The sequence below is a fragment of the Pseudochaenichthys georgianus genome, chromosome 9 (assembly GCF_902827115.2).
Source record: "Pseudochaenichthys georgianus chromosome 9, fPseGeo1.2, whole genome shotgun sequence".
Taxonomy (NCBI): domain Eukaryota; kingdom Metazoa; phylum Chordata; class Actinopteri; order Perciformes; family Channichthyidae; genus Pseudochaenichthys; species Pseudochaenichthys georgianus.
In genome coordinates this window covers 10,197,396-10,224,140 of record NC_047511.1, presented here as the reverse complement: position 1 = coordinate 10,224,140, position 26,745 = coordinate 10,197,396, and the positions used below count along the sequence as shown (strand labels likewise).

The following is a 26,745-nucleotide window of genomic DNA, read 5'->3' as shown; positions in this document are numbered from 1 at the left end:
TCTTCACTATATCTGTAAAGTGTCTTTGAGCACCTGTAAAAGCGCTAACAAATTAAATCTATTATTATTATAGTGAGGTGGAAGTAAACAAAGGAGTTCACAAAAACCTATACAACACACGACAGGAAATGAACTATCTATCCATACAATTGGCCAACTCTTGTCGATATGTGAATGTATAGCTATTTATACCATGAAATTGTCCATACTAAATTATTAGTAAAGTTTCAGATAAAATGACACATCCCAGTTGAGAAAGAAAAAATAAAAGTTAAGTAAAACAGTGATGTGATGCACTGCTGATCCAGCTGTTTCCTGCTGCATTAAAATACTACCAGGATCAGCACATTGTTTTTTTTTAAACCAATCAGAGTATGTTGAACACATCCTCTTCCTGTTCTCCTTTCTGTCGGTAAAAATTCCGGATTTTGGGTTTTAATGTAAGCAGCCATGTAGAGGCTTTAAGGATTAGAAGCAGCACATGAGGGTGTAACATAACCCTTCTTAGAGATTATAGTGTTAAACGTGCACTTGTACAAGGTTAATAAGCTTCATTTGGGGATCCAAGTCTGCAGTGTCACTGAAGAGCATACACCATGATGACAAGCGAGGACAAATTGTAAATCCAAACCGGATTTGAAATCAATTCTTGGCCGTCTTCATTCAAAGGGTGATAATTAAAATGGGAGCAAAATGCTGACGGGTTAATCCGGCCGAGGGCGTGAGATCACCTCGTCTGAAGGAGTGGAATTTGAAAATGCAATTATGGTCGAGAAAATGAGCCGCCATTAAAATGACAGACATTTCCCTTTTCCCAATGTTGTCACTGAGACTGAAGTATTTGTAGTAAAATATATATATATATATATAAAAAAACAGGAAAACATATCATATAACTTAATAAAATCAAAGTACTTTTATATTTTCATAAAAAAGAAAAAGTAGGACAATACTGTGGGACAGAGACACATTAGAAATAGGGCTGCACGATTTGGAAATAATAAGATATTGCAAGTATGATATGATTTGGGATACTAGAGAAAATGATCATTGTGAAACATTATTCATATTATTATTAACAAATATAAATGATCATGGTGTCTTTTCTTTAGAGAGCGGTACGAAACAAGGATTTTTTTGTCTGTAGAATCCTGTTTTTATTACTTACCGTTACATAATACTATGCTTAATGGATATGTTTGGATATGTTCACCATATTGCCCTGATTGAAACATAACTAAAACTGTCGGTAACACAACATGACTAAATGTAATCGTGAAGTACAACGTGTGGAAGACAGAGGCAGCTTGCGTGTGCGTCTGCGTCTTTACCCGCAGTATGTCGGTCTTGAGCTGCAGTTCGCTGGACGGGGCAGAGTGCATGAGGCCGAGCAGTGTCCCCATGTCGTCGTCTCCGCTGGGCGACAGGACGAGCTGCTGGATGATGAGCAGGGCGTGTTCCCGACACTGCCGGTACTTCACGATGTTGTGAACGCAGCGAGCGCCGCCAAACTCCCTGAACAGAGCTGGAAGACGGAGAAGAAATTAAGTCTTGTGGACACAATCACACCAGGTCAGATTATAATACATATACTGAGCAAAGATCTATGTCCAATAATAAATTTTTTAAAAGATAGGCTACACACGAGGTTGAGTTTGAGCTTTAAGTCAGTATGACACCTTAAAGGGGAAATCGCATAAACATATTTGGGAACATTTATCGATTCCTATTTAAAAATGTTTTAAATGTCACAGTCAAGGCATTCATTACAAATATGAACCTGGACATTTGCATAATGTGTCCCCTTATAGTTTTGGTGAAGATTGGTGAGATAATCATGAGTTATTTTTGTCAATTAAAAAAGGAGAACTTTGCCATTATGACTCACCATGAAGATGTGGCAGAGGCAATTGACAATGTTGTAATAATGAACAATGGCTGCTCATGATGTTGTTGATCTTATCGGGAAAGAAAACCCAAATTGAAATATGTATTTATTTAAATATTGAAATCTGTTCATTGACGTGGCTCTTACACTGAATTAGTTTGACGCACTTGACTTCTTTTGCACTAATGGCCTTTCCACACACGTGTGTGTGTGTGTGTGTGTGTGTGTGTGTGTGTCTACCTGCATTAGTGTTGGTGGTGTTGGAGCCCTGCAGGAGCACAGTCAGTGTCTCCATCACCAGCCAGGCCAGCTGCTTCTGCTCCTCTGCCACCGCGTTGTTCTTACAGTCAGCTGAAGAGAGAGGGGGGGGTAGCATGAGACCACATTGTCACAGCATCAGATGCACACGCAGATTGAAAAATATAATCAAATGTGCTTTACCCTACAGCAATAATGGAATAAAGAAAAATAATGTGAGAAGTTTTAGATTTAAGACGTAAGGGGTTGTTCATCTGATGTTGATTAAGTTCAAAGCATTTCACGTAAAGCCTCGAGTTCATCTTTTCTTTATTTAAATCTTGGATTTGAGTTTCTATTATCCCAATTTGTGTCCCTTTTGTCGTGATCTCATTAGTTCAAAGAGTGGTGCAGGAATGCGTCCTATCAAATGGAAAGGAGTAAGCATTTTACCACTTCTGGTTCCTTCGTCTCCAAATCAACGGGTTTTTTTTGTCTTTTTGTTTAACGGCCTAAAAAACAACAACAAGAGGCTAAATATAACTACCAAATGTCTCCACACGGAAAACAGTGGGGACAGGAAGTCATGTCCCTGTGATGTGGTTCATTTATAGCCTCACGTTACCTTGGTGATTGCATTTACGCCTTAAAAACATATAAGGGGGTATCCCATTGGCTTTTGTAGGGGAAACCCTTGGGATGCTAACTTCCGGGTTGGACAAATACGTCATTACTGCACCACCCTATAGCCCAACTGAAGATGAAATAAAATGAAGGAAGAGTAATACATGCTTATTGTAATTTATCACACTAGCAGAAGAAAGGAAAAACCCCTCACCTTGGTCATTGTTGTGTGGCTGCTGCGTGGCCGGGTCTTTGAGCAAGGCAGCGTACTTGTGCAGCAGGTTGACCAGCACCTCCAGCAGGCCGACCTCCCGCAGCACGTCGCTGAACACGGGGTCGTGCCGGGACAGCTTCAGCAGCGTTCTCACGGCCGTGATGCTGCAGGCGTGCGACGTGCTGGACTTCAGCAGCACGCTGACGCTGAACAGCTCTTTGCACGGCACGTAGTTCAGGCTGAACACCACGAACTCCAGCAGCTCAAAGTACTTGGCCTGGGCCTCCGGGAGCTTGGCCACACGGTCTGCAAACTGCGACAGGGTGTGCTGCGACTCCAGGATGAAGTAGTTGGCCGACTCGCCTGAGTAGATGTTCCCGATGGCGTCCAGCAGCATACAGGCTAGGCGGCTCGTTTTAGCCTTCAGGAAGGCGTTCTGAAGGACCGAGAAAGCCTGGATGTTACGCACTGTGTGGCCTGGAAGAGACAAGAACAAGGAGAACGGTTAGTGTTTGGGGTTGTGACAAAACAAAGTTGATTCATTATATTTGTAATAGCCCCAGTTAAGGTACCAACTATGTGAGCTGCAAATACAAACATTTGTAAACATTTATTCAATTAATTTAGAAACACCATATTTTTGGCTTGAAGGAATATATTAAGAAAATTCAGGAATCCGCAAACATGGTACAGTTAAACTGAAGTTCATTTAACTGCAACGAGGAAACATAAGTTTTGGGTTAAAAGTCGTAAAATCCTAAATTAAAGTTGACTTGTACGACACATTTCATTAGTTACATAACAAGTGGACATAACCATAAGTCAAACTAAAAGCTTCAGCAATGCACGAGCAGATCCAGTGATGGAACACTGAATGTATGCAGCGGATCGTTTTAGTGTCAACGTGTACCAAGGCACAAAAAGAGACCAACAATGAACACTAACAAAAAGGCGGTTTGTAACTAAGTGTATACGAGTGGACTGAAGGAAGCTGATGATATTTAGATTTCTCTATTGACTCAAACCAAAAGCACACAGAATCGATGCATACTTTCACAGTTGTTCTACAGTATATAGACTGTATATTAAAAGCAGTATGAAATCAAAATCCCAGTTACAGACTTATCTGATATCCAACTCATCTGAAAAACAAACTGCCGTAATGGGCAGCGTCAGTATGCCAGGAGAAAGTAAAGCACAGCTGTCAAACGATAAGGGGTTTTGAGATGAATTGTATCGTTATCCTTTTAACAAATAGTTGGATGCACAAAAAGCAAACCTCTAATTGACTCGACTGAAAGGCGAGCCTGGCTCCTTCTCAGTGCAAAGGCAGAATAAATCATGGTCTTGGATGACTAATGTGTTCATTAATGGTTTTATAAAGTATGGAAAGATGAAATGCCAAATGATACAAATACAGTATACATAAATACGTTTTTATAAGCTCTTAATATGTTTCCAAAAGCAAAGATAGATATTTTTTTCATTAAAAATGTTGACGTTATTCTGGCATTTGTATTTCAGACTGCTTTTTGACCCCCGAGGGTATCATTCCATAAGACTGGTTTAATTTAAAGTACTGTTTCTTCAACAATTATCCCTATTTCTGTTAAACCTACCGTATTCCCTATTGAAAAGCATCGTTTTGTTTGAATTGTCAACTTTTTAAGAAATGAAAGAAAAAAAGTCCCATGTGTTAAACTGTGAGGTATCGCCTAAAGAGGCCCCATTATGCTTTTTGGGTTCCTTTTCCTGTACTGCGTTATATACTGTAGGATTGTGTGCATGTGAAGGGTCCGCAAAGGCTAAAATCCCAAAGTTCTCTCCAGAGGGAGCTTCTCTCCAAACCACTGCCTGAAACGCCTCGTACATAATGACATCAGTATGGAACATGTGCGCTTCTACTGGCTAGAGTACCAGCACATTGTACGTGATAGGCTAAGGGGCGGGACATCTCCAAGCAGATGACCAACCACAACAGAGTCAGCCAGCTTACCAAGATAAAGACCTTTTTGAACATGGCATGGAAACATGTCACAGAAAATACAAATATGAACCTGAAATGAACATAATAGTGCCCCTTTAAAATGTTTAAGGTGGATGGATGTACTTAAAGGATAATGGAAAGACAAAGACATGACAAAGTGCAAACGCATGAAAGACGGATGATATGCATCAGCTACGCACATAACCTGACAAAAACCCAGAGCAATGACTCGTAGGAACACATAAAAGTGCCACTGAAGTGTTTCACCCCACACACCTAAACACACACAGGGCCGATAAGTGAATGTGGCGATCTAATTAAGCGTGTAAGCGGCCCCCGACACCATGACGGCTTCTGGTAATGACTTTGCACACAGCTGGAGCTGTCATTACGTGGGTAGACAACACACAAGTGGGTTTATGTGTGTGAGATAAAACAGGCGGCAGGGGTTATAAAGCAGATCGTGTGTTTTCAACAGGGAGCTGGCAACGGTGTTTGATCAGAGGTGGGGCAGAGGGGACAGGGCGAGGTCAAACACTGCACAGAATCTGTCACATTTCAATGTGTGGGCGACTCTCCTGACAGAAGGTCTGAAAGATCAACAGCAGCTCATAACCATGCGAATGACAAATGAAGGGTTGTAACATGTTACATTGGAAGAGATCATTAATGGAAAAGTCCAGCGGAGAAAATATAGTGTTAATTTGGGTTTTATCTTTGACTTTATCTTAGCTACTATATTATAGTATAGTATATTATGAAAACACTTCCAGGTCAAATTAAGTCAAAGTAAATTAATTAACATGAGAACAAAATAACATTAGGGCGATTATTTTCCTTGTTAATCTGAGTTTTATTTTTATAGTTAATTTGAATTCTAACCATTTTACAAATATTCTTTCACAAAGCAGCATAAGTACTTTTAATACACAAATAAGACTTCAAATGGATCCCTGTAGTGTGAATAGCTCCAAATAATTATATGACTATTAACCCAAATAGAAATTGTTTAACACATTTTTCCAAATGAACTAGAAGCCAAGATTTTGTAAAAGGAGTGCGAGCAACGTCTTTAAAAACTGAATATTTGTACATATTCAATAAATAAAAGTACAGTTGGTGGAGCAGGCGGTCAAAAGAAAAGAAGGAAAATGTTGTTCTTTCTAACATTTCAGGGGAACTTTGAAGACATAGTAGTGCATAAAGTTGCTGTCTGTAATGTGTTAGGAGTTGAGCATACAGTACTACTAATCACCTTGTGGCCAACATGAGCGACTGAAAAGCACACCGTCCTGCTGTTTCAAAGAGAAGTGTGAAATCATCTCTGAGAGAGAAAGCAGACTAGTGTTCTGACTTTGCTTTTATTTTATATAGACTCCCCATTAGTTCTGTTCGCAGTTGAACATTTAGCATGCCACAGTTGGTCTCATTACCCACATGTAGCTCTGTGTGTGTAATTTAGTGAGTTGTAAAGAATTGTAAGCTGCCATATTACATTTTTAACATACTGTACAAAAAAAAGTTCAACAAAAGAGACTGAAGGTCAAGGCGGACAGGTTCTGGGGCAGCAAACATTTGACTCGGGTTGATTTTCTAAACCACCAAGGCATCTCTGGACTCCAGAGAGGCCATTTGTATGCAGGAGGCTTCAGGCATTCATCTCCAGCAGAGTGACAGGCGGAATGGTTGCCATGGCGTCCGTCAACAGGTTAGGCTTACTGAAATCAGCCAAGCATCAAAGTCATTTAGGGATTAAGATCTGAAGGAGGAGATATGGCGGCTGGGGGGCTTTTCACAAAAGTAATTCTTCTTGTTCCTGGGCTTTGAGCAAACAGAGTTATTGTGAGGGTTTAAGAGCCCTGTGGTCAGAAAGCCACCGCGTCGCATCCTGGACGGGGAAGGGAGAGCACATGGAACTCCCTGGAAGCCTTCTTTGGAGGGTGATAATAGATCATCATTTTAGAAGAGAGAAGCAGCTCAATTGTTTGCAATGAGTGTTGATATGTGGATATAGTTTCAAACAAAAATCACGGAGAGTGGAGGCAGAGCAGCTGGAGGACTTGAGGAAAAACAGGGGGACTTTTTTTCTCCAAATAACATAAAATTCAGTTTTACTCAAATCAGTGGCGGAATGTAACAAAATGCTTTATTTTAAGTATTTTACTTTTTTTTACCTCTTTTCACTATTTTTACATGCTTTACTTGAGTATTACCATTTAATGCAACATATACTAGTTATTAAACACACATAGTTACTAGCTACTTTGTACATATAAAAACCCAGGATCTGATGAAATATTGTCATTTTAGTATTTTTAAAAAGTCTCCATATTAATGAACTACAACGTTGAAATCAAAATGTATTTGCTAATGTTAAAAACTGAATCATAAAATTCTATATCAATGTAAAAAAGAGCCATTCTGAATAGTGATTATTTTTACCTTTGATACTCAAGAGTACATTTGACTGATAATAGCTCTGTATTTCTACATGGGAAACATTTCCAACTCAGGGTTTGAACTCGTAATGGGGTATTTTAAGACCACAGTCATTTAACTTATACTCAAGAAAAGGACCCGAGTACTTTTTCAACACTGACTCAAATCATTGTGCGTTACAAAATGTTGCTTTAACTCTAGGGGTTTTGCAAGTTACGAAGAAATAACAAAAGCAGCAGATTCATTAAATATGTCATTAGCCACGCTTGCATGTACCTTTCCCAGAAGGCTGCGGGAGGACGAAGCCCGGCAGCAGGAAGGGGGCTCCCGTTGTCAGGCCGGCGGGCTTCAGCTCCGTCACCCCGTACGTGGTCAGACGGGTCACCAGGTTCACGTGATCCTTCAGGGCATCTTTCGACTCGTCCTCTTTGGCCTGTTCCAGTCTGGATAAGAGACATATAGTTTTATACAACACACTCAAGGATGCTCTTAATGTGTACCTTATTCCATTTCATTTAGCAGCAAGAAACCTGCGAGTGGATTTGCTTCAAATAAGCCAGACCATTTTAAGTGATGGTGCATTTCATTTCAATACATCTTTTAAGTAATACAACTTTTCTTGTGTTGGGTTTAATAGCCAGCATGCAGTGGAAACAGGGGGGTTTTTCATTCTGGGACGGAGGATGTGGAAATGGAAATTCTGGTATTAGAGCTTTCTTAAAGTGTACCGTACTTTCCGGACTATAAAGCGCACCTGCATATCAGCCGCAGCAGCTAAATTGTCCGTCTGTCTTGCTCTCGTTCTGTCTCTCGGTTCCACTTTTACTTTGGCGCACTACCCGTCTCACTCTTTTCCGGCCTCCAGCTTTTCCTGCTGGAGCCCGCCGCTTAAAGGTGGCGGGCGCGGACCGGTCATAGAGCCCATAGTGTTAAGGTGGTTAATTTTACCTGTAAAATCCATAGATTTAGGAGGTTCCCTAGTGGCCGTTAGCTGTACAAAAAAAATGGGGGGAAAAGTCGCGGCTTATAGTCCGAAAAGTACGGTAGTCCAAATGAAAGGAAATGTAGCTTTTAACAACAAAGACATCGAAGAATTTTTGGAGAACTTTTGAGATAACAGATGCTTTAATGTTACACTCAGAGTGAAGTATTCTTTGAAAAAACTAATGTGTTGGTGAATAGGATTTTGTAAAAAAAAAAAAAAAGATTAACAAGACAAACATGTCGCTGATGACGATGCCCTAATGTTTTATAAAACAAATATATGTTAGAGGGGGTAGGACCAGAAAAGTTTTTTTAAGCTTCTTCTTGCCCCTGTTGAACATGAACAGAGACTATCTGAAAATTATTTTTTTTTTTGTTTTTTTGTTTGTTTGTTATTATTTGTTTTTTTGGTACTTTGTTATAATTATTAGTCTGAGTGAAAAAAAAGAAAAAAAAAGAGAATATATATATATATATTATTGTTATATTTTTTTTGTTTCTGACATGTTCAATAAATTGACTAAACTATGTGCTTTCTAATCGCAGAAAGAGAGGGGGACGATAAACAAATGGCACCTGGCCTTGATGCAAGTGTTTTTCTTTGATGTAACCCTAACCCTCTGCAGGAGGAAACCAAACGTTCAAGTATGAAAAGGATCTTAGGAGGATACAAATATTGTGTTTCTTTGAATTATTTGACGATCATTTCTCTAGACACCAGCTGATTTTAAGTCGCAATGACAATGTAGCCTTTCAGCATTCCTGATATCAAGGGGGAGCTCGTTCCACCACGTTGGAGCAAGGACAGCAATCAGGTGTGTTTTTTATAGCCGGGGTCCCCCTCCCAGATTGGCTGAAGTTGTACCTGAGCATGAGATCGCAGAGGAAGGCGTAACCCTGGCACATCCTGAAGTCGTCGAGCAGGGTCTGGGACACGTCGCTGGAGTCCTTGAGGAAGCAGGAGAGCATGGCGAACATCTCCACAATCTCCAGCGGCGACAGATCCTCCGACTGCTGCATGTTCTGCACACATGTGCCCAGGCATTCCTTCTCTGTGGACGCAGAGCACAAGGGGGAATTTGACGTGTGACAGAATATATGGAGATGACCCGGGGTTGGAGGGTTGCTTTAATAAAGTATTGTGTTACAATTAATAATTAACCGTAAATGTAATCGGCAACCTGATCTAAGTATCTACGAAATGTAACCTGATGACTTTGTTACTTTTAGATGACCTCAATATGAAATGCAATGCAACTAAACACAGTGGAGCCTTCACACATCAATAAGACAGCTCTCACTTCAGTGTTTTATGTAAAACAGTCTGTATAACCAATCCCCTACATACGTACAGATGTCCAACGCGTGCTTCACGTTTGAATTTACCATGTATGTATTTGACCACGTTGACGCTCAGGCCGTGTCGGGAGATAGTGGTGAGCACCTCCCCTGCACTCCTCCTCCAGGGCAGGTTGTGGGGGGGGCACCAGGAGGTGATGGCACTGAACAGCAGCTGAAGGTCGTCCTTTTGGGCCAGTTCCTCCGCCGGAGACACAAAGGTGCACAGCTTCACCAGGATCTGCAAGAGTCGGAAAGAGAGGGCACCACATTTGACTCGAGGTGAAGGCGTGGGATTTAAAGCCCTTCTATATTCCTCGACAGTCATTTGTTTCATTTTGGTCTTTCCAAAGTAGCAGATTAAAAGTGTTAGTCTACTACAAATAAACACGACGTTTATCTTCTGTTAACTTGATTTATTCCAACAACGTACATAACACCAATACAGAGCCATTAACGAACAGTGGACCTCATGCTCCAGGTCTAACACAGACTCACTGCACATGCGTTACACAGCCTCAAGAGAGCAACCTAGACTACCGTATATCCTGTAGTATAGGCGCAAAGAGATTACATGTTAACAATCTCATTCTATCTTTTTAAAGAAATAAACTAAACAAAAATAACTTTACATTGCATGAATCATAAAACAATCATACAGTGACTTAAAACAAAAATGTTTAAATTCCCTGAGTAGTCAACATAAATTAGGGAAACATTTAAGAAACAAATACATAAACAAAGGTGTTTTCAATGTTCCATTTCAACAGACACTTTGACCCAGATCCCATTGTCCTTCACTGAGTGCTTTTAAGAGCACAAGAGCCGAAGCTCCTTTTTTTGTGAGACAGTCAGTGAGCTGAGATTTTGTGTCTGACCAACGCACCTGCTTGATCCTCTTGCTCTGTATGAGCTCCTTAATGCTACTGATTTCCAACCTGAGTCTCTTCTCTGTGACTTGTTTTGTGGACTTGAGCGCATCGAACAGAGAGTGGTTATCAGTCACACAGAGTACAGGGGGTGCATTCAGTCCAGCATTTCCAGTAGTGAGCTCAGAAAATAGTGTGGCTAGAAAAATTGCATTGTCTACCCCATCTGACATGGCAAGAGTTTCCCCTGCAAGGGTACTGCGAACCACTCGTCTGATTTTCTTTGAATGCCAACAGAGGGGGGAAAACTTCCCTCTTTCTCCCATAAGTGTTATAAAAGTACCTCCCTGTGTGCCTCCGTCTGGGAGGTTTCCAAATGAAGCATCACTGAAAACTATCAAGTTCAAAGCATCATTGTTTCCCAGATGTTGAAATCTAAGTGTCACCTTTTCAGACTTTAGTTTACGGATGATCTTATTAGCATCATGAACAGACTGTACTGTTGCCCCTTTTATATTAGAAGCCAAACAACATGAATCAAACATTACATCAGGTCTTGTCTGTTTAGCAACCCATAGGATCTGTCCTATTTTTGATCGTAACTGCTCTCTCTCAGTTTCGTTGAGGGGTTCATTTCTCTGTGTGGCCCGACTTGCTTGTATGGGAATAGGCTCCAGGTTCTCGATGTAACTTTGTTGATGTACCTGAACTTCACCGTTAACAGTTACCAAATCCATTCCTACATAGGAGAACTTTTCATGCTCCTCACGCCCAACCTTGAATGCAGACTGCAGTTGGGGGATCACATTGGATGAAAAGTTTGATGAGCCTGCCCAAAGAAAATCATCTACATGACACGCAAGCACCCCAGTGACCTTACATTGCTCATCCAACCAGTAAAAGACTGCCGGATCCACCTGTGACACTCTACCACCAGTACTCAGCATGATTTCCTTCACTTTGTTGTACCAATATAGTGATGCATCTGCAAGACCATATACACATTTCTTTAGTTTCCATACAACATGTTGACATCCTGCCTCTAGAGGGGGGCGGATATAAATATCCCTGGATAGCTCCATACCTTGCAAGAATGCAGATTTGATGTCCATAGAATGGACTTCCCACTGGTTTTGACATATCACTGATAACATAAGTCTAAGTGAATCTGTGGCACATGTCGGGGAATCTTTCGGTAAATCTTGAATATTCAGCTCTTCAAAACCTCTGGCAACCAGTCGGGCTTTAGGCACTATACCCTTGGGAGTGTCCTTAAGACTACAAACCCATCTGGTGGAAATGCATTTCTGCCCTGCATCTTCAACTTCCTCATATACATTATTATTGTGCCAGTTCTTTATTTCTTCCTGTTTAGCTGCATCAAATGAGATGTCTTTGGTTACAAGTACATCAGCTTCTCTGTCTTCTGTTTCAATGTTGAGATTATCAACCTGTGAGATATCAATTGATTCCTTTTGCCCATCACTACCATCATTCTCTAGATGTTGCATGTTATACCAGGTTTTATATTTCCCCGTAGCCTTGCCTGATCTCCCTAAGACTCTTGCTTTAAGTAGAGTATTGTCACCTCTGTTCATATATGTTACAGTCTGTCCTGTTTTTAAACTCACACCTGCAGAAGGGGCAGGATTATTATGGGCATTAGGCCTATGCGCCATTTCAGTTTGTGTTACGCTACTCAAAGTATTTGGAGGATCGATCGCTTCACTTGTATTGGCTTCCCTGTCACCGAATTGTTGTTCATTCTCTGTATTTTGCTCACTGTCTAAACTACCAGTTGCATTGTTTATACCTTGCTCACTTCCTGCTTCTGTGTCAGCATCATTTTGTACCATTTGCTCTTCATTAACCTTTGTGTTCACCTTGGAAAGCCTAGAGTGATGCACTCTCACTAGACAACCACCATGCCTCACAAAAACAACAGCCCCATCCTGACCAATAACTATCCCTGGTCCTTTCCACTCAGTGCATTCAGCTCGTTTGTAATACACCTTGTCACCCATCTCATATTTCTCATCTGTGGGTCTGAGCTGCTTACGTAGTGCTCGTCTTCTCCTTTCTGAGCACTCTGCTTCAGTAAATGCTTTTCTAGAGGCATGCAAGGCTGAAATGTGCTCTCCTACTCTAGCACTCATAGTGGTACCTTCTAGCGCAGGTGGTTTATCAACCAGTACAGAAGGAAGGTTGGGGTTCTGGCCAAACACCAGTTGATGAGGACTGTAGCCGTGCACATTGAGCATACTGTTCTTAGCCATGAGAGCCCAGTCTAGGGCTGTTTGCCAGTCACATCCATTTTCCCGTCTGACCTTCTGGATGATGTTGGTGAGGGTCTGATTGTGTCTCTCCAGTAGCCCATTGCTCCAGGGGCTGTATCCAGCCGTGGTTTTTGTCTCAATGTTAAAGTTCTCTGCCATGTCACGGAACTCTGCATTGTTGAATTCTCCTCCATTGTCACTGTAAATTCTCCGTGGTGGGCCGTGGACGCTGATCCATGTATGAAGGAAAGAGTTCACCATCACAGAGGAGTTCTTTGTTTTCACAATGCTTCCAGCGCTGAAACGTGTAAATTGGTCAATGATGTGGAGGTACCATAAACTTGGTTCCAACTCGTGCAGGTCCACTGCCACCGTTTCATTGTACTCTGAAGCCAGAGGCAAGCCCACAGCAGGCTTCGGCTTGGTCTTGCTGTATCTCTGGCATATGTCACATTCCTGTACTATTTGTTGTAAAATAGTGTCACAATCTTTGTCTTTATTTCCCGAACTGCGGAGGAGTCGCTGTAGTCTTTCTGCGGAGGCGTGACCAAACTGTTTGTGTAGTTTCAGGAGAGCTTTGTGTTTCTCATTTGAGGTCATATTTTCTGTGACTGTAAGGACCTCATCTTCATTCTGGCTGTCTTCTGTGACTGTAAGGACCTCATCTTTCATTTCAATTTGATTCAATCCTGTGTCCTTGTCTCTGATATCTATACAGTAGTGTCCTGAACTGGTGAGTTCAAGAGGGATATTCTGTTTAAACATCACAGCTCTATCATTCTCCATGTCCAAGATGGTTCCTGCCCTTTTCAGTGAAGTCTTACTCAGAAGTAGTGGGATATCAGCTTTGACTACTTCAGTTTCCACTCGACATTTTGTCTGTCCTATTTTGGCAGGCAGGTGCAGTATTCTGGAGGAATGCACTATATTTCCATCTCCAAAACGGAATGGTCTGGAGCTTGGAGTTTCACTTTTCACAATCTGGTTCACTTGACTTTGACTGAGATCAGCGACAAAGCTGTCCAACCATTTTTCTCCACACACTGTGCGGGTACATGCAGTGTCAATGATAGCCGTCCCTAAAGACTCCGTTAGGAATACCTCTGATTCAGACAGTGAGGCTTTAGTAAACAGTGTAATGTCACATTCCTCTACCTTTGTTCCATCTTCAGTTAGCTTTACTTGTTCGCTACTCTTGTGAGGACAGTCTTTAGCCCAATGGAACGTGCTCTGACATATAGCACATTTTGATCTCTTACCGAACCTATCCAGTGGGTTGGTACCCTGTGACTGTTGCCTTTGTTGTCCAACTTGTCCAAACTGCTGCGTTGTTGGACGTCTGAATCTTCCTTGTGAGCGTTGCTCTGTGAATAACGCTTCATCGTTAACATGTATTCCGTTTGATGTGCCGCCTTGCACTCTCCCCCCAAAGATCCTCTTCAGCGCGGACTTCATTGCAGCAAACGTTAAATCTGTACACGCAGTCAGCGCCATTTGTCTATTTTTCTCGTCTAGACAAGCCGTGTCCAAAAGTTTAAAAGCTAGCACGGCGTCAGGAAGAGTCATGTCGTACTTTTTCATTCGGTTGTATCGCTGTTCAAAGTCAATCACATAGTCCGCCATGGACACGGAGCTCTCCTTTTTGATACAGTCAAAAAAAGAGTAAGCATCGTATGCGCGGTCTCTCTCTTCTTTGAGAAACATGCCATCTAGTTTTGCTAGCAGTGTGTCCATACCATTGTCGTTGTTCAAATCCACAGCGGGTATTTCCATGGCGATGTCCCTTGCCCTTCCTTCCAGCCCCAGGACAACGGCGAGGGCTTGTTTCTTCTTATCAAGTTCAGTAACCAGCTGCCAAATGGCGATTTCATTTTTCCAACACTCGTATGGTCGGGATTCGTCGAACTTCGGTGGAACTTTGTAGTTAGCAGTAGCCATCTTCTGCTAACCATCCTCTGCTACCAATGTTAGTCTACTACAAATAAACACGACGTTTAACTTCTGTTAACTTGATTTATTCCAACAACGTACATAACACCAATACAGAGCCATTAACGAACAGTGGACCTCATGCTCCAGGTCTAACACAGACTCACTGCGCATGCGTTACACAGCCTCAAGAGAGCAACCTAGACTACCGTATATCCTGTAGTATAGGCGCAAAGAGATTACATGTTAACAAAAAGAACCATCTTTTTTTTCATGACATTTGTAAATCGATCAAATTACTCGAAAGAAAGAAAGTACCGTACTTTTCGGACTATAAGCCACGACTTTTTCCCCCATTTTTTTTGTACAGCTAACGGCCACTAGGGAACCTCCTAAATCTATGGATTTTACAGGTAAAATTAACCACCTTAACACTATGGGCTCTATGACCGGTCCGCGCCCGCCACCTTTAAGCGGCGGGCTCCAGCAGGAAAGGCTGGAGGCCGGAAAAGAGTGAGACGGGTAGCGCGCCAAAGTAAAAGTGGAACCGAGAGACAGAACGAGAGCAAGACAGACGGACAATTTAACTGTTGCGGCTTATATGCAGGTGCGCTTTATAGTCCGAAAAGTACGGCAATTGTTTTACAGCCATAATGACAGAAGTATGAAGGAAAATTAGCAAGAATGAAAACAAGAATTACATGAATTTAGTGAAATGTAACCAACATTTATAACAGCACTGAATACATAAGGGGTAGACTAATATAAGGGTTGGTAAACATTGTTGTTTTAATTCTGTACGGGGAGGAAAACTCCTGTAAGGAAATTCCAATTTCCACTTTCTTATTTTGCAGTTAAAACTATATTAGAGCAAACATTTAAAAACCTTAAATACCTTTTTTTAGGCTAGGAATTTGGACAATTGAATGTAGGACTTTTTAACCTTTGAAACCACATATGAATAGTAGCTTTATAAATAGTGTATTGGTAGCTTGGTAGCAGAGGAAGAGTAGAAATGGATATTTAGCTAGTTCTGGTTTGGAATACACCATTTATAGAGTGAGCTGTTTCTCTTACCTGGACAAAGACTTTCTGCAGCAGCACCCTGCGGTCAGCCAGGGGAAGCTCCTGCTGGGTGTGGCCCTGGCCGGGGGTCTTCTCCTGGCCTGGGGGTGGTGGTGGTGGGGGTGGGGGGGGTGGTGCTGGTGCTACTGGGGCCTCCACCATGTGAGGCAGGTCGAAGAACAGGTAGAGGCATTTGACCAGCGTGGAGGGTACAGACATGGTGGTCATGCAGTCCACGGTTTTCTGTGGGGGAGGAGAGAAGAAAGGGCGAAGGAGGACAACACAAACGGTTGAGAATTACGAATAAGAAATTCATTTTGGAGAACACGTCAGTAAGACATAAGAGTACTTTGGGTTTTTGATTAACCTATGTTCAACATGTTACTTCATTTGTATTTCTTCAAAAACAAACAAAAATATAAATACATCATTTAAGTATAAATAATAAAAAACGAAATAAATAATAAAATGTAGCAAAGATATATAAAAAACAATACAGCCTTACGTTTCAAATCCAACGTTTTTTTTTTTACTGCAGAAGAACTGCCGGTACTCAAAAAGATGGCGAGGTGTTTGATTTTTGTGAAAACGGGTAAGCTATTTTAATTAACTAAGAAGTAGCCATGAGAGCTGTGTGTGTGTGTGTGTGTGTGTGTGTGTGTGTGTTCATGGCAGGGGAAAATGGCTTGGGAAAGAGATGGGGTTGGTGCTCACTGATGCGAATGATTCAGATCATCAAACGCTGCCTCCTACACGCACACACACACACACACACTGAGAAAAATAGCTCACTGACAAATTACCTTGTTCCTTTTTTCCACTCACAACCCCCCCCACACACACTGTGGCTGGTTGACATGACCCTGCCTTTTAGTTCAGCTCTGTCTGCCTCCACAGAGAGAAGGTGGACTCGAGATGGATAACTGAGCACAGCGACACACACACACACACACACACACACACACACACACACACACACACACACACACACACACACACACACACACACACACACACACACACACACACACACACACACACACACACACACACACACACACACACACACACACACACACACACACACACACACACACACACACACACACACACACACACACACACACACACACACACACACACACACACACACACACACACACACACACACACACACACACACACACACACACACACACACACACACACACACACACACACACACACACACACACCTCAGCTGATCGATGGAGTGGGGGAGGGAGAGAAAGAAGGAGCAAGACGTTGACAGAAGAAGCTGTTGTTCAGAGGAGAAGAGTCTTTAGTTAATAGTGAGGAAGAATAATGGAAGGCGTACCTGTGATACACTCGGCAAGGGAGGTGTGTGTGTGCATGCGTGCGTGTGTGTGTGTGGCCTAGCATTACTATACTTGTGGGGACCTAAATCTGTTTACACAGTCACGTGTGGGGACTCGCCTCCCTTATGGGGACAAAATGGAGGTCCCCATGAGGGGAATCATTAATTTTAGGGTGAAGACTTGGTTAGGTTTAGGATTAGGGTTAGGTTAAGGGTTAGGGTTAGGCATGTGTTGGTTATGGTTAAGGTTAGGATAAGTCTCCAGGAAATGCATGTAAGTCAATGTAATGCCCCCTGAAATGATGTATACATGGTATGTGTGTGTGTGTGTGTGTGTGTGTGTGTGTGTGTGTGTGTGTGCGCGCGCGCATGCGTGTGTGTGTGTGTGTGTGTGTGTGTGTGTGTGTGTGTGTACAGGCTGTAAGAGACAGATTGGCCCTGCTGCAGCTTTAAGGTCAAGGTTACTGGGAGCAGTCAATCAGAGAGGTAAACTTGAAGACATTTTATTGTGTGTGTAAAACGGAGAGAAAAGGGAAGAGGAAAGACCGAGATAAAATAAAAAGAGACGGATACAAGGAGGAAAAAAGAGGAAGCATGTCAAGAAGCACATTTTTGTCTGTTTCAAAGAGAGACACAAGCACAGTGGGAATGCCGAGCGTGAAGGGCATCCGATGAAAGAAGAAGACAGCGCAGAGGTAGAGAGAGGCAGTCGGCAACAAACGGAAATATTGCTGTTTTATCATCTGAAAGGGGGGGGGGGGTGGCGGGGGGCAGGAAGTAAGAGATAGAGCAGGACAGCATTAAAGAGAGGGGGGGTGACGTCAGGTTTATGGGACGCCAGCTGCGAGGAGAGTTCTTTGTGTTACTGTCTGAGCCACGAGAGAAAAGGGATACCAACCACTGAAAGCACACACGTCACTTTGTGTGTAGTGATATTAAACAGTAGCGCAGCATTATAATGACATCACAACAGTTTTCCAGAAACACGACTGGTAAAAAAGCTGCTACATTCTGGCTGTGGTTGGCCTTTAAAAAAATGTCTTTTCTTTATTGCAAACCATAAAGCACGATAAGATGGTAATCTGCATATCAGCTGCAGACATGTGCATGTGCGGTTAAGTGCTGCGGGAAAACCTCTTCACCTCATCTAGCAGAAAGAAAACCAACTTTAAGACGCATAGAAGGTGGTAAAAAAAACACAAGTGGGCTAACTACATCTGTATTTACAGATCTTGGTGAACACAACAACAACATCTCTTCCTCTAGGGTTTACCACCAACATTAATTGAGGCAGCAAACAAACTAAAAAGCCACACAAAAAAAAGTAATAGACTTCAGACGAGGAAACTTGAAGTGTACAAATGCTAGCTAATTTCCTGTTAATATTTGCTGTTTTATAAATGTTATCTTTGCCATCTCTTGCTGAGAAAAAGCTTTGCACACGGCAAGTTGTCCATCTACGATTTTAAAGCAGCTACAACTGAACCCTAACCCAATCTTATATCGACTGTGATATATGGCAGCAGCAGCCTGGTGGCACAAAAGAGGATGTAACCATCTCCCGGTTCAAGCACTAAAGTACGTGGCTTTGAAAATGAATTAGTAGCTTTGTATTTATGTGTATAACATGTTTGCTTTGACAGGTGCCTCCTTTTAAAGTACCATCAAGGCTGCTTAAACATAGGCACTCTCAAGAGCCCCAGTAAACACTTCTCTGGTCCCACAAGAACACACATATCTTGCTGACTGTACGATAAGGCTGAACTGGGCTCCAACTGCAAATAAACTCAATTTCAGTGACATCAAGTGGTTTAAACCCTCAATTGTTTGCTGTGGGGCACTTGGAAGGCCTTAGTGTGAGTTCAAGCAAAATAAAATGTGTACAAAGAAACCTTGGTTGTATTCCCTGACAGCAAAGGGCTTTGCTTTCTGCACAGTTGTATTTTTTTTTTAATTGGGGTAAAAACAGTAAGCAGTGGTACTTTATGTCCACCCTTGAGGAATGTATCCTTCAACTTAACTGCATTAATACTGCAGAGAACACAGTTAATGAAACAACAGCAGCAGAAACAAACCAGTATCGCTCAAACGGTTCTTCAGCTCACCATTCTCTCAAGATACCAAGTCATTTTGTATCTGCAAACGCACTCTTAAAAGGTCTCCTATTATGCCGAATGCCTTTTTTCGTGTCTTTTCTACATACATGTGTCCCCAGTGTCATACATGTGTCCCCAGTGTGTTAAAAGATTGGCAAAGTGTCAGGAAAAAATATTTGTTATTTTCTTCACCTGATTAATCTAATTAAAAAGCTGTCTGAAAGGAGCTGATCAGATTTTAGCCACGTTGTGATGTCACAACAGTTTTGTGGGTTGGGCAACCATTAGCCAATAACCCATCAAGGCAACACCCGCCCACCTCATCGCCTGAATCTCCTCCGAGATTCTGAATCTCCTCCGAGATTCTGAATCTCCTCCGAGATTCTGAATCTCCTCCGAGATTTTTAACCAAACCCATCCACACAGGGGCATGGCCAGCAGCAGCAGCTCATTAGCATTTCAAGCTACAGGCACAGAATCAGCACTTTTGAAACAGGGCTGAACCAGAGGGGTTTATGAGACGCTACAATGCACAGTCCGTTTGGTATTTCGAGCCATACACTTCAGAGTAGGGCTGTGCGATTATAGCAAAAATCATAATCACGATTATTTGGGTCAATAATTGATATCACGATTATTAAATACGATTATTCATTGACTTTGAAAAAATCCTTTAAAACAAATAATAATTTGAACAGTATCTTTTACCCTGAACGTATAATTCAACTGAAAAACTAATACAAAAATAAATTAAATAAATGATACATTTATATTTACATTTAAATAAATAATATCAAAATAATAAATACCAATAAACGAGATCAACAAATATTTCGGAGCACACTTCCACAAGCTACTAAACATATATAAATATGATAAATACAAATAAATTAGACCAAAATTAAATTTGATCAAATATGTTGCACTGTCACAACCTAACAAAGCAAAATAATTGTTATTTTCGATTATGTTGTTTTCGTAATTGTGGCAGGCCAAAATCGTAATTGCGATTAAAATACGATTAATTGCACAGCCCTACTTCAGAGACATGTTTTTCTATATGTCTGAGACTTATAATATATTGTTGAAAAGAGCATAACAGGAGACTTTTAAAGGTGAAGTGTACATATCATCGATTGAGTCGAATACTTCTACAATGGATAGTGTACAGAAATAGGACATAACTAGTAGATTTAATTGGGTTGAAAGCATGTCTGCAGAAGCGTTATCATCAACAACTGGAGAGAATGTCTGAAGTGCAACGGTGCAGGATAAGCAGGAAAGCAGCCAGCCAGCTGACAGCACTGCTCCCCACAAGACCTCCAGAGGAATGCAGCCCGAAAAGTTCAAAAGACGTCTGCTGACCATAGAGCACAGAAAAACAAGACCTTTATGTCTAACCTTTAAACCAGGAGCCTGAGAAGCTTCCGTGTTCTCATTCTGAATGATGTATTGGGACATACAGAGAAAAATGTTGTTTTGATCTCCAAACGTGGCAGACCTTTAAAGGCAGCATTCGTTTCCTTCACGCATTGCAGTAAAGCAGAATACAATTAAAAAAGACTGTTTGGGGTATATTTCTATTTCTATTCAAGAACCATTATCTCCCTGTTCTTACTGGTGCTTTTTTCTGCTGGAAGATCAAAGCGTTGGAGAAGCAAATGGGTTATGTGTGTCCTGACACCTAATTCCCTTTTCCCACCCAAGTTAGCATGTAAATGCTGTGGTTAAATCGCAGGAAAGCCCTTTAAAAATATGCGTCAGACTCCTTTCACAATGCCAGAACCCGAGTATGCCTTTCGGTTGTTTTCCCCGTGTGTCGCGTTTGATGTCACAAAGGCGCCGAAAAGCAGGGTTAGTGAACAGTAGAGACGTTTTTTTATATATCTGTTACTATTTCAGTCTCTCTTTGAAACTCATGCCTGAGGTGTGCACAGAGGAAAGCCTCGCAAAGAACGTTTTCATGAGATTCTTTTTTCTCCAGGTTGTTTGAATTAATTATGTTTTACGATGATCAGCAAAGGAAAAATTACTGATTCTGTCAATGGCGTCTTTGAGGACAGCAAATCATTTGTACGTTTTCTACGTAAACAATTATAATAATTGTCAAAATCCCTGTTGATTTGATATGATATATTCACCTCAATGCTACCAAAATGTCCTGGGAATGAATGCTGATTGTAACATTTGCCACTTAAGACAGAAGCCAAAAATATGTGTGTAAGTGCGTTTTTTAAACCGGAGGAAAAGGGGCTGAACATCTAGACTTACATGCATCAGGCGAATCTTAAAAAAAAAACATAATAATCAACAACGCAAACAGAAAAATGTGCCATCAATCAAACAAACATACATATCGTAAAAACGTGGAACACTTGATTTGGACAGATCGTGTGATGGTGATGTGAAGGATTATTTGGTGTGATTTGACCAACCTGTCCGGAGGAGGCCAGCAGGTTGATGGTGGTCAGAAGCATCCAGCCACGACTCGCCTCCTCACTCTGGTTCACCTCCAGGAACTGGACTATGGCTCGACTGGCTGCCTCTGGAGAAGCCACACACATAAACCCAGCCGTTAAGTAGACAGAAGTGACAGCTTATTGTGGCAGGCAGATGGGCCGACGGAACAGTGATCAGTTATGCAACGATTCAATCGTCTTTGTGGATGTGACAAGTGCCTGGTTTTTGTGAACAACGTTTTATTGAATGTCAAGATGGCCTCACAAAAAGGACATATATAATTATTATCAACAAGTGTCTTTTCTACCACCCTATGCCTACTGCAGGGGGGAAGCATTTCTTTGGATGTGATGGGTGATTTTCCAAATGATATCCTGTCTGAATGTCTGAACACAATTTAAGCATTGATTTAGAACGGTGCAACAGCGGTAATTCAAGTTTAAAAGTCTCAAAATGCTACAACTACGGTCACAAACTGGATGAATGTGAAGTATTTTGTTAAAGGAGGATGAAAGCGTAATTAAGGAGCACTATTGGAGTGACTTTGATGGTTATTGGACTCAGGATTAATTCATTTGGATTCCCGCTGAATGAAGAAATTAAAGGACGGCGCAAGTGGAAACAATTCACAAAGGGATTAAACTGTTCAACACATGCTCAAAGTAAACCGGATTTTGCCGATGTGTCGTAAATAATCTACAAAATGCAGGAGACCGATCTGATCGGAGCAACTGTGACAAATAATCCAACTGAAACCGGCATGGACAATGACTATGTTTTTAAAATGCGCTTATTCAGAAAAGCCTGGTTTGGAAACATTTCTATTAAAGAAAGAATTATACATTTCTGTCTTGTTATGCCTTTAATACTAACTTGAATTTGTATTCTAATTAATCAATTATTTTTTATATTTTATTGTAATGTAGAGACAAGGCCTTTAGTGACAATCATGTATTGCGTTACAATTATATGTTAAAAAAAAAATAATAAAAAAAAGTCTAAATATGAGATTTGGCCTCAAATCATCTGAGGCCTGGCGCCCCCCTGCGACCTTTGGCGCCCCCCAGGTTGGGAACCACTGCCTTAGAACACACCTTAGTTTACTCTACGATGAGCAGTAAATCAAGAAATAGGACATCATCGTCGCTTTGCGTCATCATTGACGGATGAAGAGTCACAACTGTTGCATCGACAAGATGAGCTAAAGTCTGGCTGGTTTTTTTAAATGATTTTGAGCAAACCAAAATCCCTTGTTTTGATGATGGCAGAGCACTGCGAAGAGAATGAGTCAATGCTGACTCAAACACAGACCTTGTGACCAGCTGGAGTTAAGACCATGCTGTTACAGAATCAGAGCGGCTCTCTGCTTGAAAACAACACATCACATGTTCAAAGAGAGATGAGAGAGAAAAATAAGAGACGGGAAGCTGGAGACTTTCAGCTCTCTCTCTGTGTGTGTGTGTGTGTGTGCGTGCGTGCGTGCGTGCGTGCTGTCTATTTACGGTCTTTCCTACGGAAACTAACCTTTCAAGACAAAGTAAGTGTGGTTTCTAATACAACACTGTTGTTAATGGATGAAGAATGCTTGTCATGTTCTGCTCATGATCATAATACTAAAAACGGTTTCCAACATCTATGTCTGCATCAGCAAAGCCAAAGGGACTGCAAACACACCCACAGACGGGGAAAGGGCACACATAAACAGTTGTTGCCAGAAGTAGCCAACTGGATATGGGACATGCCCACAGCTGATGCCAAAGGAATGATACATTGCTACGGAGGGCTCACCTGTGGATTTATTAGAAGCTCTTCGTCTGATCTCGGTCACCATGAGCCGTGAGACCTGGGTGGTGAACTGCAGCAGGTCGGTGAACTTCTCCGTCATGCTGCTGGGTGGAGCGTTCCCAAACACCTGGAGCAGACAGTTCAGCTTGGGTTAAATCAGGAAAAATAAAAGACATACTAAAAAGGTCACTTTAGAATTAAAAGAAATATGCTTTTAGAACGGTCACTAAATCAGCCTTAGTCAGTCTGGTTGTATACCTTTGTACTGATTGTTGTTTGATAGAGAATTGTATCAAAGGAGATATGCGCATGTCCGACTAACCACAATGCGTTTCCCTTCCATCTACCCTGAACACTTGGTGCACATTGTATACTGCATTTAGATCTTTATAGTGTAACTCTACAGTGCACCGTATTTCCTTTATTCTGTCGTCCATAGATCTAGATCTTTCTATTGTAAATATCATCATGTGCAATGCTTGTTCGACATGCTTCTAACCCTAACCCCTCCTTACTTTGGATCTATACAGCATATCTGATCTAATATAATCTATCACTTGAGTCTTAAGCACCTCTTTTCACCCTCTGTCTGAAACCAGAGCTAAGTCTGATCTGATTGGTTAGCTGGCCGGCTCTGTTGTGATTGGTCTAATGCTTAGAGATGTCCCGCCTCTTAGCCTATCATGCACAATGTGTTGGAGCACTAGCCAACAGACATAGTGATGTCACTATGTTAAGGAAGTAAACAAAGGGGTTTTAGGGATTTACACAAAAACCAATATAAAACACTACAGGAAAGGGACAAAGGCAAAAAGCATAACAGGGCCCCTTTAAATGGTACTCAAGCCTGCAGTTCAATAAAATGTCAGCTGTACTCACATGAAGAAGGGACACACGGGATGCATCAGGTACACTGGCTAACATCTCTCTGAGCTGACTACAGCCTGAGCCTTTGGGGAGCAGGGGGCGACGCTGAACTACACTTCATTCTCCAACGACTCATCCTGGATTTATTTACCCTGCAAATCTGACGCAATAGAAGGCCTGGAGCTGGCTGCCCCGGGAGTATTCTACTTCCAATTTCTGACATGATTTAAATGATGCCACCAGTGGGTGAGTCGCAGCCAGCGCTGGGTAATTAGCTGACAAGTCAAGAGACCCTTGTTATGGCCCTTCAGTTTGATGAGAACACTCTACAGGGCGGTGTGCAGCAGCTACCAACCACAAAGGCCTATTACTCCATCAGTGTTATATGAAAATAGACATTTTAATAAATTATTATTTGCTTATTTATATTTAAGGCTCCCTTGCATGACTTCACATGCAGTCTCTCTGCATAAAAGCATGTCGTTTTGTTTGAACCCTTTAGTTATTTATGCATTTTAGTTTTACAGCTTCATTCTAGAAATAATCAATGAAAACGTTATGAAGAACAACATTAATGGCTAATTATTAGTTTAAATAATTTATGCACACAACAATGATACATATTCAGATGTTTTTCTCCTATCCAAGTACGCTGGTTGTCTTGGTATTATATATTGTATCCTTTAGATGTTGGATTGTCGGTTAAATAAGAGAAGAATACATTTGGCTGCAGGTTTTTCACTATATTTTTATCTTTGATTAACTAAACATTTAGTTAATCAGAAAAAGCACATTTCTATAAATTATTGTTATTAGTTGCAGCACCAATATTCTGCATTGGTTCTATGCATGTAAATGAGATTATTTTGGATCTCTGATCAGCAAACTCCGGCTGAAATACTACTGTGACTGAAACATGTTTTTGGTGTTTAGGTTCCATGTGTATATCCCTAAAGCAGTGTTTCTCAAACTTTTTCATACCAAGGACCACTTAACCAATAAAAAAACACTCGCGGCCCACCTAACTCCACAAATATCCAAAAACACATCGTTTTTCTAGAACAGATTAGAAATCGCCTGAAAATGGTACAAACAGGCGGCAACATGTGTGACGAAGGTGTTGCGCTGGGCTATATCATGCAATCAAAAGTGAAACTTAAGCTCGCTCCATTGCGGAGATATTCCCGCAAGAGTGCGGAAAACTTAAATTAACTTATTTATTTAAAATGTGAAATGTTACCAATATACTCACGGACCACTAGGGGGCGCTCACGGACCACCAGTGGTCCGCGGACCACACTTTGAGAATCACTGCCCTAAAGGAACTAAAGTTTTAACTCCGCGTCTACAGAGGGATGTCTTGATGACGTCTTTTTGTAGGCTGACCCGGAAATTAGCATGGCAAGGCTCCCTGGACAAAAAGCAATGGGATTTCACAGTTGACTGTTTTGTGGCAAACACACATGTATCATACTTACATATTTTTTCAGCAGTCTAATCCTAACACCGCTTTGTGATTTTTAAAGCGTGAATGCAATTGTCCGAAGTAAAAAGATACTGCTGGGCTATAAAGGAACTGCATCACAGTTGCATGGCAGCGCATCACAGCCGCTAAGCTAAAGGTGGGTAATGTGTGGAGTGATAACCTGAGGTAGTTTATTTATTCACTTGTTAGCAACGGCTGCTTTTATGACACCTAGAAGCTTTGCATATACATGTGTGTGGTGTTGACTGACTTATTTGATATGGTAAAAAAAGTGAATATCTCTAAAGCACGTGTCAACCAAAGACCTTATTTCAGTCTTCAAACCAAAAACACGTTAAAATAACCGTTGACCAGAAGTGGTCAAATACTAAGTCGTAGCAGTTTCACCATTTAAATGGTAAATAAAGGTAACTCTCATTGTGCTCTTCTTAGCTGAGCTTAAGCCTTAACGGCAACAAAGCCACATAAGTCAACAGGCTCATTTCAGATTTTGCTGCAGGCTGTTGAAGCAGAATCAGTGAGGTGTTTAGTCGGGTTTTGTATGGAAATCAGCAGTATTTTGATTCCAAATATAACCAATGTGTAATATAGTCATGTATTGAGTTCCTATGAATCCATCCACAGTAAAATATCTGAAAAAAAAAAAAAACCTGTAGAATTATCAGTTTATCTGGTTTTATTATTTATAGGTAATGTTGGAGTACATTTTACATTTGTGTTTCCTTCTCTCTTATATCCAATACAAATATTGTAATTTAGAGAATTTATTTGCACAGGTTTTAGACCTTCAATAATGCCAACACAAACATATTTTAATAAAACAATTGTGAGAAATATAAATAAT

At 41.3% G+C, this 26,745-nt stretch overlaps 1 protein-coding gene across 1 annotated transcript in view; it reads right to left on the bottom strand.

Annotated features, from left to right (window-relative positions):
• wdfy3 (WD repeat and FYVE domain containing 3) overlaps positions 1 to 26,745 on the bottom strand; it is a 118,565-nt gene that overhangs the window by 78,255 nt on the left and 13,565 nt on the right. The window contains exons 3-12 of the mRNA XM_071204336.1: positions 23,552 to 23,675; positions 21,739 to 21,848; positions 15,998 to 16,093; positions 15,863 to 15,928; positions 9,760 to 9,952; positions 9,239 to 9,425; positions 7,666 to 7,832; positions 2,964 to 3,440; positions 2,129 to 2,239; positions 1,332 to 1,525 (exon numbers count right to left, since the gene is read on the bottom strand). Coding sequence (XP_071060437.1) covers positions 1,332 to 1,525; positions 2,129 to 2,239; positions 2,964 to 3,440; positions 7,666 to 7,832; positions 9,239 to 9,425; positions 9,760 to 9,952; positions 15,863 to 15,928; positions 15,998 to 16,093; positions 21,739 to 21,848; positions 23,552 to 23,675 — 1,725 coding nt within the window. The remainder of the gene's footprint in view (positions 1 to 1,331; positions 1,526 to 2,128; positions 2,240 to 2,963; positions 3,441 to 7,665; positions 7,833 to 9,238; positions 9,426 to 9,759; positions 9,953 to 15,862; positions 15,929 to 15,997; positions 16,094 to 21,738; positions 21,849 to 23,551; positions 23,676 to 26,745) is intronic.